Here is a 20,340-nt window from a genome sequence, read left to right as displayed (position 1 = left end):
CGGTCACTGGTTCTGAGAGCCTGTAACCTCCTCAGTTGCTACAGGTGCTCAGTAGCTCCACAGAACAGAGTTTCTGGACACTAGAGGATGCTACCTACAGAGTTATTATTCCATAGAATTCACTAAAAAAATGAAACGGCAAAAAAAAAATTGTACAAAAATACAGCAGAAGACGCCAGAAAGAGGGCTAGATGAAACTGAAATCACCAATCTTCTTGATAAAGATTTCAAAATAAATATCATTAACATGCTCATGGGGCTAAGACAAACATTCAAGATCTCAGGGAGGACTTCAAGAAAGACATAGAAACTTTGAAAAATATAGTATCTGAAATGAAACATAAAATGGAGGGATTTAAAGTAGATTAGATAAAGTAGAGAAGACAGTAAATGAAATACAAATTAGAGAACAGGAAAACAAAGTAGAGAAGGCACAGAGAGAAAAAAGGATCTCTAAGAATGAAAGAATAATAAGAGAACTGTGTGACCAATCCAAATGGAACAATATTTGCATTGTATGGGTACCAGAAGATGACACAGAAAAAGGGACAGAGTAGGAAAAAAATGCAGAAAACTTCCCCAATCTGGGGAAGGAAATAGACACTCAGGTCATAGAAGTTCAGAGATCTCCTAACAAAAGGAACCCCAGCAAGACAACAACAAGACATGTAATAATTAAAATGGCAAAGACCAAGGACAAGGAGAGAGTAATGAAAGCAGTCAGAGAGAGAAAAAAGATCATAGTACAAAGGAAAGCCCATCTAGCTATCAGCAGACTTCTCAGCAAAAACCGTTCAGGCCAGAAGGGAGTGGCATGATATATTTAACGCAATGAAACAGAAGGGCCTCCAACCAAAAACACTATACTGGGTAAGATTATCATTTAAATTTGAAGCAGGGATTAAACAATTTCCAGATAAGCAAAAGCTGAAGGAATTTACCTCCCACAAACCATCTCTACAGTGTATTTTGGAGGGACTGCTATAGATGGAAGTTCTCCTAAGGATAAATAGCTGTTGCCAGACAAAATAAAATGACAGTAAAGGAAGTAGGCCAATTAATTACTAAGCAAACACAAAATTAAATCACCTACTCATGAAGTTAGTCAAGGGATACACAAAGAGTACAGAATGTAATAGAAGAAAAAGAAGGGAGAAAAAAAACACCTTTATATTGTGTTTGAAATGGTGTAATAAGCAATTAAGTTAGACTGTTAAATACTAAGGAAGCTGCCCTTGAACCTTTGGTAACCACAAATCTAAAGCCGGCAATAGCAATAAGGACATATCTATGGATAATCACCCTAAATGTATATGGACTGAATGAACCAACCAAAAGACACAGACTTGCAGAAAGGATAAAAAAAAACAAAATACTCATCTATATGCTGCCTACAAGAGACTCATTTCAAGCCCAAAACATACACAGACTAAAAGCAAAGGGATGAAAAAGATATTTCATGCAAATAATAATAAGAAGAAAGCAGAAGTAGCGGTACTTATATCAGACAAAATAGATTTCAAAACAAAGAAAGGAATGAGAGACAAAGAAGGACATTACATAATGATAAAGGGGTCAATCCAACAAGAGGATATAACCATTATAAATATCTATGCGCCCAATATAGAAGCACCTACATATGTGAAATAAATACTAACAGAATTAAAGGGGGAAATAGAATACAATGCATTCATTTTAGGAGACTTTAACAGACCACTCACTCCAAAAGACACAGCAAAAGACAGAAAATAAATAATGAGACAGAGGCACTGTACAACGCCTTAGAACAGATGGACCTAACAGATATCTACAGAACACTCTACCCAAAAGGAGCAGGATACACATTCTTCTCAAGTGTACATGTAATGCTTTCCAGAACAGATTCCATACTAGGCCACAAGGAGCCTCAGTAAAGTCAAAATCATTGAAATTGAGGCAACAAGCTTCTCAGACTACAAAGGTATGAAATTAGAAATAAATTATGCAAATGAAACAAAAAGCCCACAGACACATGGAAGCTTAACAACATGCTCCTAAATAATCAATGGATCAAGGACCAAATTAAAACAGAGATCAAGCAATATATGAAGACAAATGAAAATAACTCATAGCCCAAAAATCTGTGGGATGCAGCAAAGGCAATACAGGCTTACCTCTAGAAAGAAGAACAATCCCAAATGAATTGTCTAAAATCACAATTAATTAAACTAGAAAAGAAGAACAAAAGAGGCCCAAAGTCAGTAGAAGGAGGGACATAATAAAGATTAGAGCAGAAATAAATAAAATTGAGAAGAATAAAACAATAAAAAGAATCAATGAAACCAGAAGGTGGTTCTTTGAGAAAATAAAAAGAATAGATAACCCCCTAGTCAGACTTATCAAGAAAAAAAAGAGACTGTAGGCACATAAACAGAATTAGAAATGAGAAAGAAAAAATCACTATGGACACCACAGAAATACAAACAATTATTAGAGAATACCACGAAAAATTATATGCTAAATACTGGAAATACATACTATGCTCATGGATAGGAAGAATTAATATTGTCAAAATGGCCATCTGGCCTAAAGCAATCTACAGAGACAATGCAATCCCTATCAAAATACCAACAGCATTCTTCATTGAACTAGAACAAACAGTTCTAAAATTCATGTGGAACCACAAAAGACTCCAAATAGACAAACCAACCCTGAGAAAGAAGAACAAAGCTGGGGAGATTATGCTCCCTAATTTCAAGCTCTATCACAAAGCTACAGTAATCAAGACAATTTGGTACTGGCACAAGAAAGAGCCATAGATCAATGGAATAGAATAGAGAGCCCAGAAATAAACCCAAACATATATGGTCCATTAATATATGATAAAGGAGCCATGGATATACAATGGGGAAATGACAGTCTCTTCAACAACCAGTGTTGGCAAAACTGGACAGCTACATGTAAGAGAATGAAACTGAATTTGTCTAAATGAAACTGAATTTGTCTAATTCCATCCACAAAAGTAAACTTGAAATGGATCAAAGACCTAAATGTAAGTCACGAAACCATAAAACTCTTTGAAGAAAACATAGGCAAAAATCTCTTAAATATAAACATCAGCAACTTTTTCCTGAACATATCTCCTTGGGCAAGGGAAACAAAGGCAAAAATGAACAAATGGGACTACATCAAACTAAAAAGCTTCTATACAGCAAAGACACCATCAGTAGGAAAAAAAAGGTATCTTGCAATAAGGTAGAATATATTTGTAAGTGATTTATTCAATAAAGGGTTAACATCCAAAATATATAAAGAACTCACACACCTCAGCACCCAAAAAACAAACAACCTGATTAAAGAATGGGCGGAGAATCTGGACAGACACTTCTCTAAAGAAGAAATTCAGATGGCCAACAGATATATGAAAAGATGCTCCACATTGCTAATTTTCAGGGAAATGCAAATTAAAACCACAGTGAGATATCACCTCACACCAGTTAGGAGGGTCAACATCTAAAAGATAAAAAGCAATAAATTCTGGCAAGGATGCAGAGAAAGGGGAACCCTCCTACACTGTTGGTGGGAATGTAAATTAGTTGAACCATTGTGGAAAGCAATGTGAAGGTATGGAGTTTCCTCAAAAAATTAAAAGTAGAAATACCTTGACCCAGGAATTCCATGCCTAGGAATTTACCTAAAGGAAACAAGTTCTTAGATTCAAAAAGACATATGCACCCCTATGTTTACTGCAGCACTATTTACAATAGCCAGGATACAGAAGCAACCTAAGTGCCCTCAGAAGATAAAGAAGCTGTGGTACATATAATGGAATATTATTCAGCCATAAGAAGAAAACATATCCTACTATTTGCAACAACTTGCATGGACATAGAGGGTATTATGCTCAGTGAAATAAGCAGGCGAAGAAAGACAAGTACTAAATGACTTCACTCATTTGTGGAGTATAATTATGAAGCAAAACTGAAGGAACAAAACAGCAGCAGACCCACAGACTCCAAGAAGGGACTAGTGGTTACCAAAGGGAAGGGGTTAGTGAAGGTGGGTGGGGAGGGAGGGCTAAGGGAATTAAGAAGCATTATAATTAGCATTCACAAATAGGTAGGTCACGGGGAAGGCAGTACAGCAAGGAAAATACAAGTAGTGACTCTATAGCATCTTACTATGCTGATAGACAGTGACTACAATGGAGGGGAGTGAGGACTTGATAATATGGGTGAATGTTGAAACCACAATGTTGCTCATGTGAAACTTGCATAAGATTGTATACCAATGATACCTTAATTTTTTTAAAAAAGAAAACGAACGAAAGAGGAAGGGGGAAACATCAACCCTATTGCATTTTTATAAGTGCAAAATGAGGGATTTTGACTCAATATAAGAGGCTTTCAAACTTCCTTTTTTTTAAGCAGAAAAATCTTTTTGGCAAATAAAATTTTATACATTCTAAAAAAAGAAATTTTAAAGACAAGCTACAGAGCAGTGAAAATTTTTTCAAACTACTTATGCAACAAAGTTCTAATATCTAGAATATAGAAATAACTCTCAAAACTCAACAGTAAAAAAGGAAACAGTCCAGTTAGAATATGGGCTTAAGGCATGAAAAGACATTTCATCAAAGAAGATTACACATGGCAAAAGAGTCTATGAAAGATGTTCAACATTACTAGTCTTTAGGAAACTGCAATTGATCCATGAGAAGTCACTACACACCCACTGGGATGGTGAGAATTTAAATAGTATGAACACTAAATGCTGGTGAAGATGCAGAAAAACTAGATCCCTCATACATACTTGGTTGAAATATTAGTCACCCTGAAAAAGTCTGTCAATTTCTTAAAAAACTAAATACCCTATGACCCAGCAATTGCACTTCTGGGCATTCATCCCTGAGAAATGAAAACTTATTTTCACATAAAAACCTATATCAAATTTAATTTTAAAATATTTAATTGACTTCTGAAGGGTTACACAGAAGTGTAAAAGCAGATACGGGACCAGATCTCCATATTGTCGTCTGTCTGGTCACTGCATCTCCGTTAGCTATATCTGGAATGGCACTTAGCAGTCATTAAAGATCCATCTTCATCTGATGGACAGAGTCTGCTTGAAACTCTGTGTTGAGAAGGATTCTAAAGCTTTAGAATTCTGAGATCAACAGGAAAATTTTCACAATTAATTAGAGGTGTCTGTCATGAATATAACCAGCAAGAATGACAATATACAAGTTTAATATTTGCCAGTGTTATATTGAATTGTGTGGTCTCACCAATCAGGGACTACTAAAACCAAAAGAGATATTAGCAATTACCAAGTACTCAATCTTTTTTTTTTTACAAATGAGGAAACCAAAGAAGTAAATAAGAGCAAGTGGAACCCCAAGTTTATTATCTGATCTTTCTTTCACCAAATCAGTCCATCCTTGTTCTTAGAAGTAATTGACTAGATATTTCAAGTCCATGAGTTTTCTTTTTGTGTGGAAGGGATTTTATTCACAAATCATTTTACAAATAAATTTATAGTTATTTCTCACAAACAGCTTCTTGGTGCTAGAGTTGTCCTAGGAAATATAGGTGATCACTCTAGAAGAGAAAATATCCAACTCCAAAATTTGGAGCAGAATCACTTCCATATTCATCATCTTGCTAGCCAGGCTAAACTTTTCTGAGACTACCTGGCCTTATTTTAAGGCCTTACATGTGTTTTTCCCACTCATATTGCAGGAAATAGAAAAGAGCTATAAAAAGGGGGTGTTAGGCCCTCTGAGTCTTTTTGCCTAAGCAAATCATCACCTCAATGTGCTGAGAATTTACAGGAGTCTTTTTCAGACTTCTAGAAATAACAGGTTCCATTTCCCGTTAGTTCCTCTGCCCTATTAATATCGAGATCACTGAAAATGAATAAATGGAGTCAAATTAAAACTTCCAGGTTTTGGTGCTCTTATCTTTTAAAAGAGGGAAAGAAGTCAGCGGCTTAAACCCTTTGCCCCTGAGAACAAGCTGTGCTAAGAAACTTGAACTCATTACCGGCTGCTCTGGTTCCTTCTGCCCTCAGACCTTACAGAACCTGTCAGCAGCCTCATTATAACATCCCTGAGCAATCACGTATCAATGGCTAATGAATATGTAAGGATTTCAGGATCAAGCAAGGGTGAACAGGCCTGACACTTGATCTTTTGAGTGAAACTCATGATAACAGCTCACAGTATGCCTCTTGAAAGCTTTCCATGGCCTCGCTGCTGCCAGCCTCCCCCTTATCGGCAGGCACCAAAAGCTTCAAATTACAGCAGGTAATTGGATGAAAGTGGAAATGCATCCTTCTAATGGAGTGAGAGATTAATGCCTGATTTTTTTCCTTCAGTTACTGAAGCAAAACAAAAACACAGATGAAGGCTGTGGTGCAGAAAAGCAAATTAGCTCGGCTTCCGAGCCACAGGGTGGATGTTCCCGCTAAAATCTAAGGTGTTTTAGAGACTCTAGACATACATCAAAAGCCCAGAAAACAACCCAGGATAGCAGTTACCAAATTATCCCAGAGACAATATGCAAATCCCTTGCTCAGTAAATGTCAGCAATACAATTTACCTTTGTATGAGGATAAGGGACTTTGTACCTAAAGATAATTCACTTATGGCCCAGTACTGTGACATTTTTATAACTGTGACACCCTCTGTGGGTAGGAATAAACAGAGCTGAATAATAAGAGGCATTAAAAAAGATTTAATGTGAAACTGTCTAATGCAATTGGGACTCATGATTTAGCCAACAGGGCATATGTTTTGTGAGTATTCTGTTGCTCTAGTAGATTTCTTATGGACTAATATAGTTTGTATTAAAAACACATTTGCAGTTGATTCAGGAAAGAAGACTCTCTGACATCAACCTATTTTATATCAAGAGATGCAATTAAAAATGTACATGGAGTAATTTCACCTTTTCATTAAGTTATCCTGAAGACGAGAGCAATCTTACCATAGGGTGATTGAGACTAAAATTCAAAGAAGCTTGAGAGTGAGATAAATTGGATTTACATCATTTAAAAGAGAGGTCTGTATGAGATCAAGGTTCTGGGTGATTTTCTTCTGACAATTAATTACCATGTGGGGAACATTTTATTATTATTTTTTATATTCCATTGTAGAGGGATGAAATTTGTGAGGGTCTGAAGGCTGCGTCATCATGATGGCAGGACGAACAGTGAGAGTGAAAGAGGAAAAATGGTAGCAGTGCGGCAATTACGGAAGTTGGTATTCATGACATTTTAAAATAGTAACCCACCCATCAATACAGGGGAAAGGAAAAGAGAAAACTGTGCGCAGCACTCAAGTCGCCTAATAACAGCAAGCTGAATTTCCTTTCTGGAGTACTTACCTTACTGTTTTGGATAAACTTCCAGATCAATAGATGTCCATCATCTTCTACCATCTGAGGGTTTGGTTCACAAGGTCAGCCAACAAACTCATCTCTATCAAACACGAATTAAAAGTGGGACCTCGAGTTACACACTCCATGAATGACCAACATGGAGTAGATATAATATTTAGATGACATGAAAAATATGCCAGTTCCATGGCCAAAAAAACGTTGCCTGTCCATTTGATTTTGTCAGATAAAGGGACTTCTAAGTACATCCTTTAGAAGAGTTCTGTTTCCTTAAGAAGTATACTGCAGAATGATTATGAACTTTGATCTAAATTTGGAATCTGCCCCTTATTTGCTGTGTAGATTTGGATACGTTACTGGACCCTCTGCACCTCTTTTCCCATCTGCAAAAACCATGATAATATCTTTACTTTACAAAGTTGTTTGGAGATTCAAATCACATCACAGCCATATGTAAAAATGTCTGGAACATCATAGATATATATTGAGCTACAGAGAATGCAAAGAAAGACATGAACCCTAGGATGGATTAATCTAGCAGGTGAGATACAGTCTGGGAATATCCAAAGGCATAAACAGATATACATCACATAAACACAGAGAACACAGCAGCACATGTGAATGTCAAGCAAAGCCATCACCATGAGGGAGATGAGTCAGAGAAAACTTCTGAGAGATTTTAGCCCCTGGCTAAGGAGTATGGTCTGTAATTGTAGTACACTGTTGTCCTTTATATCTCCAAAGGTCTTCTGGAAGACTTTACCCAACTTTCTGACACTTAGCAATACAGTCTATTTTCAACAAACATTTATCAAAAGCCAGCTGATTTCCAGGTGTTCCTCATTCTAGGCCTGTCACTTTTGCACAAGTGAAAAGGTGAAACAAGAGAACCAGCCCAGGCCCTTCTACCTCCTCAGGAAAACAAGCAGTCACCTGATCTTCACAGTCAGAACTGTGAACTGACACTCGGCTTCCTCTTCTGAATGCGCTAAAGAGAAAAGAATGCACTGTTTGGTTGCATTTTCTCTGATTGTTTCTTTCCTTCTCTTTTAATGTATCCTAGGTTCTCCAAATACTGCTTGCCCTGTATATCCACATTTACCACCAGCAGTAAGACTCAGCAAATTAATTATCCAAGTTAATTATTCAGGCTTGGCTTTAGTTTCTATTTTAAAGTACAGTACATTGAATTAGAGCTACCAGCATATGAAAACATAGCCTATATTTGTTGCTAATTTAAAATTTTATGTGTAGCAAATTCAAACATATTTGTAGATATTCAAACACATTTTCATTTACTTACAGGCAGGTTTTTGTTAAGGCAGAACAGGCTATGTAACATAAATCATTGACTTTGGTAATGCAAGTATAGGCGGGATTCAAATTCATAATGAGATTCACTCATCCATTGATTTTGCCAGGCACTGTGCTAGGCAGTAGGGATAAATGGAGGAAAAAAAAACACCATCTGACCCTCCAGAGACAGTATACAGGAGGCAAACACACAAACAGAACATAAAGATTACAATATAAGTCCTTTTAAAAGACATTGCATTGTAGGATTTTCCCATCTTGCTTTTCTCCTGTAGTCAGGAGCATCCCAGCCTAGACTAAGAGAAGGTAACAGGAGATAGGCATTATTTTAGCAAGCTGGCCTACAGAACATGCCTGTGGACTGCAGACGCTAGAGTCCAGAACACTGGGGTGGCAGCCAGCAAAGGGCTGACAATGCTCAAGCCACACCTGCAGAGAAGCAACAGGGCCCTGAGTGGGAACAAAAATAACTGAACATACGGAGTACCAGACCAGTGAAAGAAACAGGAGAACCTAATATAATGTGGCAGAAGAGGAGTTCCCAAAGCTCTTACTCCTCATTAAAACTCTCAAATGAGCTGTAGTGTAGAACTTGAACCAAAAGTCAGAGACTGAGCAGCACGTCCTCCTTGGCCCCCTGCGGCCGTGTGGATGTGCACACGTGGACCATGCACATGAGCGTCTCCTGTTAACTGTTAAGACCATTTGGGAAATGAGTTGTGCTGCTTCCTCCTTTTCCACATTGGAGTGTAATTTTGTGATTACCAAGGAGAAATACACAATGTGTAATGAAAGAAGAAAGAGTAACTAATAGCCTTTTAGAGTATTAGGAAAGGCTTCGTGGAGGAAATAATTTGAGCTGAGCCTTAAAAAATAAATCCCTATCAAGCTAATATTCCAGGCAGAGGAAATAAAAAGTGTATACAAAGAGGTAGAGATTATAAAGCAAGCATGAAGTGTTCAGGCAACACAGAATTAGTCTGACAGAGCAGAGCACATGGGCATACCGATGGGGGAGAAGAGGTGAGCCTGGTATGTGAGGTAAAGATTATATCTGAGTCTGTATCCCAAAGGAGATGATCAGCTATTAAAGGATGTCAAGCTAGGGAGTGTTTGACTTTTAGAAAAATGTTTTATTGAAAGAAAAGCCCTGAAGTGAGCAGAATATAAAGTTTACACCATATAAATATATTGGCAAAGGCTATGCAAAGGTCATCTGAGCTGGGAGGTAGAAGGACTGGGGCATGACCTTGGAAGAGATCCATGGAGCGCCTGAACTTTGTGGGACGAGATTGTGGCTGGTGAGGTCCTAAACTAAAACAGTGGCAGGAGGAAGGGACAGATGTGAATACATTAAAGGAATAGACTACTTAGTGGGATGGATTAATATGGAAAAAGAAGGCAAGGAAGGAATACAGATGATTCTCAGATGTGCAATTTTAGTAATTACACAGACTTATGGGAAAAGGTGTTGATTTCTATTCATGCATCTAAGTCAAGTTTCCCAGTGCGCAGTTGAACATAACATATTTGATCACAATTAGGAGCATGGCTTTAAGGAGAAACAAATGTTTGGTGTCAGAAAGCAGAGTAGTGATTTTCTAGGGCCAGGAATGGGGAGTACTGACTGCAAAGGGGAGCTAGGGCATGGGTGTGATATGAATATTCTTGATTGTAGCAGTATATACACAGCTGAAGGAACTCACTGAACTTGAAATAGCACACTGTATTTTATGTAATTATACTGCAGTAAAGTTCAACTTAAAAAATATTTTAAGTCATCAGTACATTAATGAAGATTGAAGTGAAGTGGACAAGACAGAGAAGAAAGGTCATAGAGTGAGGTAAGATGATCAAGGCTAGAACTCTATGGACATCCAAAACCAGTGTAATATTGTGCATCAACTACATTCCAATAAAAAAAATTTTTTAAAGGCTAGAATTTTTTATAAAGAGAGGAAAAATAGCAAAATCATTAGCCAGTGTTTAGTGTTTGGCCATGAAACAGAATGGTGTCATTTTAAAGCCCTTCAGGGCCTTATATGTCATCTAGTCCAACTTCCCTTTACATAGGAGGAATCTGGGGTTCATACTGAAGTGCAATGCTTTGCACAAGGTCACAAAATTAAGAGGAAAGGCCAAATCAGATACTAGCCAAGAGTCCTGAACCACGAAGGTTGTGTCTTGGGATAGCCACCAGTCCATCAGTGGGCCCCAATTGTAAAAGGACACCCGACTGACACCACAAAAAGGTCCCACTGATGTCTCATTTGAGTCAAGTTGTATATTTCTTCCTCTGAGTTACTGTTTTCTTTGTGCGGAGCTCAGCAAAGAGCTATGTGACCCTCCAACGTTGTAAAATGCCTTAGAAGATAAACCACCTTATGAGGAAGGACAGAGGTGTTCCCAGCTGCCACTACCTGAGATTTTGGAAGTCGAAAGAGGAAGCATTTTCTACTACACAAATGTATACCTACAAAGCAGGGCTTTTTGCCTGGCTTTGTTTTCTGGGTTGATATATCTCTGCACAGAGCACAGGCACTTCTGACAAATCAAATAAAGGACTGGACCATTTGCTGGCGAAATCTCAGGAGAAGGAAGTATAGAGAAAGTGTTTAACAATTTATCAAGCCAAGCACCACCTTTCAGGTTTTCTTAGTTTTTGTTTTTGTTTTGTTTGAAGGCTAGAAGACAGCTTTATTGAGCAAGGAGAAAGTACACTCTTAAAGGGAGGGCAGGCAGCCTGAGAGGTTAGGACCAGCCTCAGGGTGTTTCTGCTTTTCTTAAATTTTTAAATGAACTCAAATAAGTGTACTTCCATTTATGAGAAAAGAAACAAAAAAGTTGCCTTCATCAGTGAATACTGAACAGATGGAACTAGAAACATCCAGGGGAGAGGAAATAGAGGCAAATATGGTTGTCATGGTTTCTTGGAGATGTAGTAAACAAGGGGCCCAAATGGACAATGAAATCCCCCATTGGGAAAAACCACATGTCGCTCCTTTCTTTCTTAGATAATTGCCAAGCTCATGTTGAATGTCTGGAGTTAGGGGCAGATCACAGAACAGTTATGCTGTTACTCACCCCCTGGCTATTCTCAAATTATATTTGCCCTGTGACCATCCTATCCTCCTAGATAACAGACACCAAACAATTAATGACTATCTCAGATTAATCAATTATCTCAGCGGGCAGTGCCCTGTAGAAATATATGACACATGTAAACACGAGAGAAGCTGTGCACAGCCTGAGATGAAGTTTTCTGCTTCACTGGGACGCAGCCAGCACATATGACAACATTTTAAAAGATTTGTAAATCCTGGTGGACACAGTCAGATTCCCAGTCCTCCCCAAATTAGTCTAAATCCAACTCCACTGTATTCCAGGTAATATGTGAATCATACAATAGCTTGATATATCTGCATGGTCCAATGTTTCCCCAAAATTTGTTTGTGGGAGTGCTGGAAAAGGAGGGATGGGAGAGGGGCCCCTTCCCAACAGTTTTCAGTCCAGCACAGTGAAGACTGTCCCTAGGTTATGGCAAACTGGCAAATGTCAGAACCATTCAAACATATGGCTGAACTCACATATTTTGTCTAGAGGTTCTGATCAAGTTGACACAAGGTCTTTTCCAAGGTCATCCCAGAAGCTGCCAGCACTGAGAGCAGACTACTGGAATGAACTCCACAGGAGGACCCCATCCTGTTCCCATCAAAACAGACTCTTTTGATTGCACACAAGATTAGAGGTTGTTTTCTCATTTTCAGTGCCCTTCATGAATGACCTTCCAGCAGTTGGCTAACGGATTGTGCAATCTGAGTGGAGGTCCTGTGTAGAGGGGGGAACATGGCTGTGCTCATGAAACACTGGTTCTCATGGGTGATGGGCGGCCAGGCCATGGGCACTTGAGCTGGCTGCAGACAGAGGAAGGAAGGGTGGCTTCACCTTGGCTCAGCTACATGTCCTCAGAAGCCAAGAAGTCACCAGCAACTCTTAGGTTATTGAAATTTGTCTCTCTCATGGGTCTGTCCCCAAAGCCCAAAGCTTGCAACATCTTATTTCCTGCTTGGGAATTTCCTGAAACTGAGGAGGCGTTGGCCTCTGTAAAGAAACCCGTAGGAAGCCTTTTTCTCTGGAACTATCTAACTGTGTCCATCAGCTTCACCTATATAGTTTGGGCTCATCACCTTAAACTACTTGTACACCTCCTCAGGAAGTGCATTTTTCACATCTTCATTGTCCATAACCTCTCTGTTCCTTGTCACTGTCCATCACCCAACATCGACAGATTTGTACTCTCAACACATCTTTGTCCATATAGCACGTTTAATAAACTCTTATCAGTATAACCCATTTCTATCATATCTGTTTCAAATGGAGTGGTAGGGATTCAGGAGGTAAATTCCAGCTCACGAGGCTCTTACAAAATAAAGAAATAAAAGCTTCCAGGAAGTGGTATATATTTGCTAAAGCATTTCTGTTTTCTTTCCCCTACTAGAATGAGAACGTGGGATCTGTGGTGGTAGGGTTTAGTCAGTCCCATTCACTGCTGTAACCCCATGTTCTAGAATGATTCCTGACAGGCTGTAAGTGCTCAATAAAAGTTTAATACATACATTGATAAATTCCAGGCAGTCTGACATTCTGAGTGACTGAAATGATATATTTAAAAAATATTTTTCTTGTACCTTAATATATTTTTCTGTTTCCCAACTAACAAAGGCTTCCTCTCCCTCATTGAAAGCTCCAATTATCTTTCATCTTATCCCAATTTAAAAATAATCAGCAATTTAAAAATCTCTCATTGGAAGTTCCATTTTCATTCATTATGGAATTCTTATTTAAAAAATTACTTAACTTTAAAAAAATTTCTCTCTCTTCAGTTTACAACACTGTCCTTTCCTTCCTTAGAATTAAAAAACAAACCAATATGCAAACTAAAAACACCCTTACATATCATCATCTCTGTTTTCTTTCCATGTCAAAATTTATTGTTTTAACTGGGAAAATGTGTTGACCTCACCACCACTCTCATCAGGAAAGTCTCAAACTATCAGGAAGTTGTTAAGCTCAAAGCGGTAGAAATTAGTTTTCCAAAATTTGAATTTTCACTTGAAAGCTGAAATTTTGTCCTGGGTAACAAACTGTATCAGTTTTTTTAAGGTAAAAAGACCCACTTTGTTTTCAAGATGATTGACAAAAAATCGAAGCCTGAATATCCATAGTTTGCAAGATGTTCGAGTGAAAATGGCATTCCGTGGAAAAGCTGCCAGTTCAGCTCACAACTCCCACAATCACACCAATGCTTTTCCTTAAGATTCTCACTGTGCTGGGTGTGCAACCAAGTGTTTTACGTATAAACTCCATTTATCACACAGGAAATTAAAAAGACGTACTCAAAGGCCGAGGTTTAATAAAATTGATCATTTTATTGCTTCATCGTTCTTCAACACTCTTAAGAAAAACTGGCTTTTGTTTTTCCCGTGAGTGTAACTCATCAGATGAGGCTCTGTAGTCTGGGTCACTCTGTATGCGTAAGAAGCAACTTCTGTGAGGCTCATTCCAAAGGCTCCTGGGACAATGCCCCTGCCTCTAAACCATTACCACCACCCCCTACTATACTGACGATCTCTGAGTTTCTCTAATTACCGACTCAAATCGGTTTTTTAAAAATTGAGGAGTTCATGATAGTAAAATCACAAATATTCATAATGGCCTATGGGCTGGTTGTATGACCTCCTCTGGTGAGCGAGGCTGGATGATGTAGTCGGGGTTTGCGTGGGAAATAAAATAGAGAATATACTTTTGACTTAATGCTCAAAACCCCCTGGAGACATTAATCAATGTCCAGTTCTGACTCATTTCAGAAGCTTCAGGGATAAGAGCTGAACCGCCCATATCACTGGTCCCAGGCGGACGAGAGAGCAAGGGTAGCTCTCAGGGAGAAGCCCAAGAAGAGGACAGGAGGTCTCTGTGGTCATGGCTGGCCACACCCTTAGGGACACAGCCACACCTCTGACTGCCCACAGGCTTGGCTGGGAGGCCAGTGAAGTTGAGAAGACAAAAACCATAGAGCGTCCCTCCTGCCCCCAATCGCAGCCTCTTGCCCAGCTCCTTAATAATCCCCAGCACCAGTGGAGGTGCTAGCTTAATGGGCTAGGCCCAGGATACTGACAGGCCATATTTTATCAGCTACAGAAATTACTGTAACTTAAAAGTGAGCCCCCACACCTTGCACCCTGTATCTTTGCCTCCATGCATATGCAGAGCAATCCAGGGCTGTCCCCTAGCAGAAGACCTGGTCAGGTGCCTCCTCTTTTCTGTTTTCTGATTTTCAGTTAATAAGTAAGTAGGTTCAGAACCTACTGACCTGGCCATCTTTCTCTCTTCTTTCTTGGTATAGGCCCATTGGACAAGCTGGTCCCAAGTTTGAGAATGGAGAAATAGAAAGGCAATAAACGATCCTACTTAGGCTTTAAGTCTAAACCATGTGTTCAAATCCAGCTTTTACCAGGGAACACTGTTCTGGGTTTATTGGGTTTGTAAAGCTACTGTAAACAGGTTGTTTGATTCCCACTATGCTGTTGGGAGCTTTGTGAAAAACTCCATCAGAAACCCCATGGTGGGGAGAGAGATGCAGAGCACAGTTTGAACACTCTTCAGTCCCCGGTGTTAATACCATCATCATACCACAAAGCCCTACCCAGAACCCTTCACACCTCTCCCCCACATCCAATTCCTATCTGCTACGATACCTAGCACACTATCCCTGCTACTATCATTAGTCATTCCTTTTTTCTGGACAAATCTCAATCAAGGTTTCACAAACAAAAGGGGAATGGCCACAGATAGCTGTAAAAATGAAGGTTACACTTTATTAAGTATGAATAGTAGCTTACTTAACCTTCACAACAATGTCCAGGGAGGGTGGAAATTATAATATACTTTTACAGATGGGCAAACTAAAGCTTCAAAAGGCCAGATTACTCAATCAAGGTAAGAAAGATGGTATACTGGAACAGGGGCTAAAACCAGGTCTTTCTTGCTCTAGAAATCAGAGTTGTAATTCTGTATGTGCTCTGAATTTTGCAAGCATATTTTGTTTCTGTAATCAGAAGAAAATGAAGATATATGTTGATATTAGAATTATGCAGTAAAGAGTACTATGAATGACAACAAAAGTACGAAGGAAAGAAATTTCCTAAAGAAGGGTAAGGAAATTCTTTATAAAACAGTCAGGATTGCAAAGTTACTAGAAACATAAAATAACCACCATTATTATTCTTGGCCTGTGAACTTCTATACTGTGTACTTTGAAGATTCTAAGAAAGACATATGTCACTTCCATAGAACTGTATCATGTTGCTTTATATAATTATCATCACTCACCAAAAATCAACTCTACAGTGCATTCCCCTAATAAACTGTAACATTCAGCAGGAATTAAGTGTTACTGATCTTTTTAGATGCATGATTTAAAAAATCATGGGCATTTCAAGCTCAGGTCTGTACTGGGCTTAGGTCCACACAGCATCCCATAGACACTAGCTTGTTCTCCTACATATAATGTACATTATGTGACTCCGAAGGAATCATGCTCATTTTTTACTTATGTCTTTAATTTCTGAGTAATGCATAGAATGCTGTATGCACTCAATCTGTTACTAGTAATGATAAGAACCTCAACTGATATTCTAGTTACTAGAATCTAGTCCTTAACAGAAACAAATATGCGAGTCAGTGTTCAGGTTCTAAAATACTATATTTGCTACAAGATCAAAGGTCAAAGTTGCCTCCATTTCCAGGTAAAAAGTGAAAACTATTGACTAGTATTAGTATTCACTTTCTTCAGCATTTCTGCAAAGGTCTCTGCCCACCTGCCACACCACGTTGAAAATGAGTCTTTGCAAACAATCCAAATAAGATGCACTGAAGCACTCACAGAATGCTGCCTTGTACAAAGTCCCTTCACAGCCGTGGGTCATTCCCCACAACAGCTCTGTGAGGTAGGACACTTTCTTAATGATGTTTCGAAAGTGAAGACAGTGAGGTAAAGAGAAAGGTGTGGTATGATGGGATCAACACAGATACAATCTGTGATCAACACAGATAAATGCTGAGGGACAGTATACAGAACTGAAAATGCATACTCCCCACTTTGCAGAGAAGAACCATGCTACATAGAGCAGGGGCACCCCCTCACTCCAGGACAGCAATCATCACAGAAAAGAGGGAATCATCTTACTGATGCAAATCCTATTACAGAAGACACACATGTTAAGCAAAAAAAAAAGTCTTAAATCTTGGGTACCTAAAGAGTCCCAAGGAAATTCTGATTTATCCTCTTTGAAATATACCTCATTTTTAAGCACATGAAAATTCCCTCCCCTCTACCCTCTGCCCCCATAAAATTTTTACACCACATTAGATGATCAATGATCTACTTCACTAAATTTGTTCAGAGTCACATACTTGAGAAAGGCTTAGGGAGAATTTTATCTATGGACTCTAGATGAAGAACCCAAATAGGACAAAACTACATGAAATGTTGAGTTTTAAGACATACATGCAGCAGATAAGTACTGGGTACTTATTTAAGGCATTTATGGAAGAGAACTGAAGCTATCTGACAATATCTCTCCAGAGGCACAAATCATATCTTGGGCTTTCTTTTATGAGTAAAATAGCTACAAATGTCATTGAACATACAATTTAAAATCTGGTCTCAACAAACCATCCCTTTCCATCCTCTCTCTTTTGACAGTATTGGATAAGGTGCAGAGAGGTCGCTGCTTTCTATCCTCATTAACTACGCAGTAAGTAGGCATTTTCCTCCAAAGAAGAGTGTGCCTCCCTTGGAAAACAGTGGCTCTGAAATGGTTTGTTACTGTCTTAATAAAAACACCTAAAAAGTTAAACTTCTTAAATTTTGATAAACAACTCAACAATGTTACACAGAAAAGAATTTCAGAGACCAGCTCATCACATCTTTTTAGGAACAAAAAGTAAGGCCCAGAGAGGTTAAGGGACATGGACAAAAATCAGTATTTAGTTAACGGCAGAGCTGGGATTGAGAAGAAGGCAGGCATAGACACCTTCTCCCACCCAGCAATGTGACCCTTCAGGCTGCTAAAAGATAGGTACTGGTTGCAGTCCCCATTTCTCCGGCACAAGCCAGAGAAAGCTGTGGATGGGAGAGAGATTGCTCACGGCAGTCACATCAAGGCACTGACCTATGACAAAAGGGGACTGTATGGATCTGTGTTATGTGTGTGGCTAACAGGGAGACAAACCTGCATGTAATCCAACAACACTGAAAGAACAAAGGTTGGCCCAGTTTGGGGAGGAAGAAGATTACAGATCTGTTCTAAGTATTTTCTAGAGACTTTATATTTGTATTTTTAGTAATTTTCTGGTCGAAGGAAACTGCATAGTAAAATGATGTGGTTTGATTTTAAAAAAAAAAGCTCTCTGAGGTTTCCTCCTTATACCACGCCAGGGACATGAGTATCAGGGACTCTCCTGTCCTCTGGAGGTCACATCTTTCCACAATAAAGAATACTACAGCCATGACACAGCAGGGACAACAGGTTTTAGTGTCATCCAGAAGCCTTCCGACCCTCACAAGGAAAGATGACGTGAGCCAGTGTGTCCTCCTTGCATTTCATGAAGTTCCAGCAGATGCTCCGGTAAGACAGCTGCACCTTCTCTGTGACGGGATCAGAAATGACAGGGAACACTCACAAACCTGGGGAGCTGCCCACCACAGCAGGCTGTGCCTCACCCTAAGAAGAGACAAATCACCTTCAACAGCATTCGAGAGCCTGGGGGTATTCACCCACTCTCACGCTGATCAAAACGCATGAGCTGTCCAGCCGAATTACATGATTATCATTCTGCTCAGCAGTATAAGGACAACTGGGAACATCTCACTGATCAAAACACACAGACAGGAGGCACATCGTAAGACACTCTGCTTTGGAGGAGGACACGAAGCAAGATGATAAAAAGGAAGTTAGAGAGGTAGCTGGGAGCATGGAAAAGGCAGAAACAAACAAGCACATGACCTTCTGACTTGAGGAATAAATAGTGGATAAACTATACACAGCTTTTATTACTCACTTAATCCCTGGAAACCCACAGATTTCCTTGAAATCTCTCGTTGCCAAGTTCTAATATGTTTCGTGTTCATGCTCAGCATCAGCCCACTGGGCCTGCCAAATACCAATAAGCTGCGGATAGTGAGGTGAGTATCAAGAATCCACAGCTGCACACCTTCTGCCTCCCTTGCAGGGAAGAAGGCACTCACTCTCCATTAGGTGAACTTCCTCGAAAGGCAGCAGGAACGTGGGTCCAGACATGTAAATGGAAGGTGACCAGTGTCCCTAAGAAATACTTAAAATTTTAGTATAAAAAAATGTACAGGAAACCCCTAAAGGTAATTCACATCTATTATTTGATAGGGCTCATTATGAGTACTGCAGCAATGAATGCTTACCCTACAGGACAGACAACAAAGTAGCTATTACATTCATACCTTAAGGCAACCTAGAAAATAAACCTCAGGATGGCTCTAGTCTACAATATCCTGTCACTCTTTGAAATTGTCCTTGAATACCAAGGCCCAAAACTCTCGAGCTGAAAAATTTTGATTCCTATCAACCAGCCACCTTAGCACCTGGGCTTCTTTCCTGGATTGTTCAAAGCTTGGTATCCACATGGTTCGCAAAGAGCTCCTGTGTGGAGCCACAGGGGAGAAAGCAAATGCTGTAGGCTCCGGGCAACTCAGGTGGGAAGCTTCTGCCTTCCAGCTTTTGGGTGGTAAGCCCTGCATTGAGAGAAGGGAGAAAAAGAATTATAAAGAAACAGTAAGGAAGCACCAGTCCTGTGTTCCTGCCCATCAATAATGAAGCCCAGCAACACTCTCTCTAAAGCAATTATCTTCACGCCGCAGTTCACTCCCATAGTTACACTGTTGGGTAGTTGAAGGAGAAAGAAAATACCTAGCACTTACTGAGACTGTTCTGTGCACTAGATGCTTTTCTAGGCAATTTACGTAAACTGTCTTATTATATCTTATGGCAAATATATTAAATAGAGAGTTTTTATACAGCTGGGAACTAAGGCTCCAAAATGTTACGTAAATTGTTGCAAACAGAACACCTAAGATTGACCCTAGTTCTCTCCAGATTCTAAAGCGAGCTCTTCCCTCTTGCTATTTGTTTGGGAGCTTATGTATTTATTTCCATTTCTCTTACATCCCATTGCCATTACCTTCCTCAGCAAACATTGAATGTGTTTACTACAGTTCTTTCTGTTCAAGTGACTTTTTAGAAAATGTGTCCTTACTTTCTTGGCATCTTTTCAAGTTTACTTACATGTTATTACATTATGTATCTCAATCTGCTCGTTATTTTCTAACAACATTCTTTTTATGTGTTTTCCTGTTGTCACATGTATATCTAATTCCTTGTTTTTAACATATTTCCACTGCACTCAACTGTCTGTACACCAAGACACCTCCACCAGACAGTAATCCCTGACATCTGTAGGAGACCACCCAGCTTTCAAATGCTTTCATGTGGACCTACACTGCCACAGCTTGGTCCCAGCCTATCTTGCTTTATCTCCATCATCTTCTAGCTCA

At 39.3% G+C, this 20,340-nt stretch overlaps 1 protein-coding gene across 6 annotated transcripts in view; it reads right to left on the bottom strand.

Moving 5' to 3' along the window:
• Positions 1-4,592: 4,592 nt before the first annotated feature.
• Positions 4,593-20,340, bottom strand: part of FUT10 (fucosyltransferase 10) — a 107,556-nt gene continuing 91,808 nt past the window's right edge. For 3 of the 6 annotated variants that reach the window (XM_073219022.1, XM_073219021.1, XM_073219024.1), the window contains one exon: positions 14,099-19,521. In XM_073219022.1, coding sequence (XP_073075123.1) covers positions 19,285-19,521 — 237 coding nt within the window. In that variant the 3' untranslated portion in view covers positions 14,099-19,284. Of the gene's footprint in view, positions 7,462-14,098; positions 19,522-20,340 lie in introns of those variants that run through there. The other 3 variants (XR_012123978.1, XR_012123977.1, XM_073219023.1) reach the window with 2 other exon arrangements.

Source organism: Manis javanica, chromosome 12 (genome assembly GCF_040802235.1).
Source record: "Manis javanica isolate MJ-LG chromosome 12, MJ_LKY, whole genome shotgun sequence".
NCBI classification, from domain to species: domain Eukaryota; kingdom Metazoa; phylum Chordata; class Mammalia; order Pholidota; family Manidae; genus Manis; species Manis javanica.
This window is presented reverse-complemented; position numbering and strand designations above follow the sequence as displayed.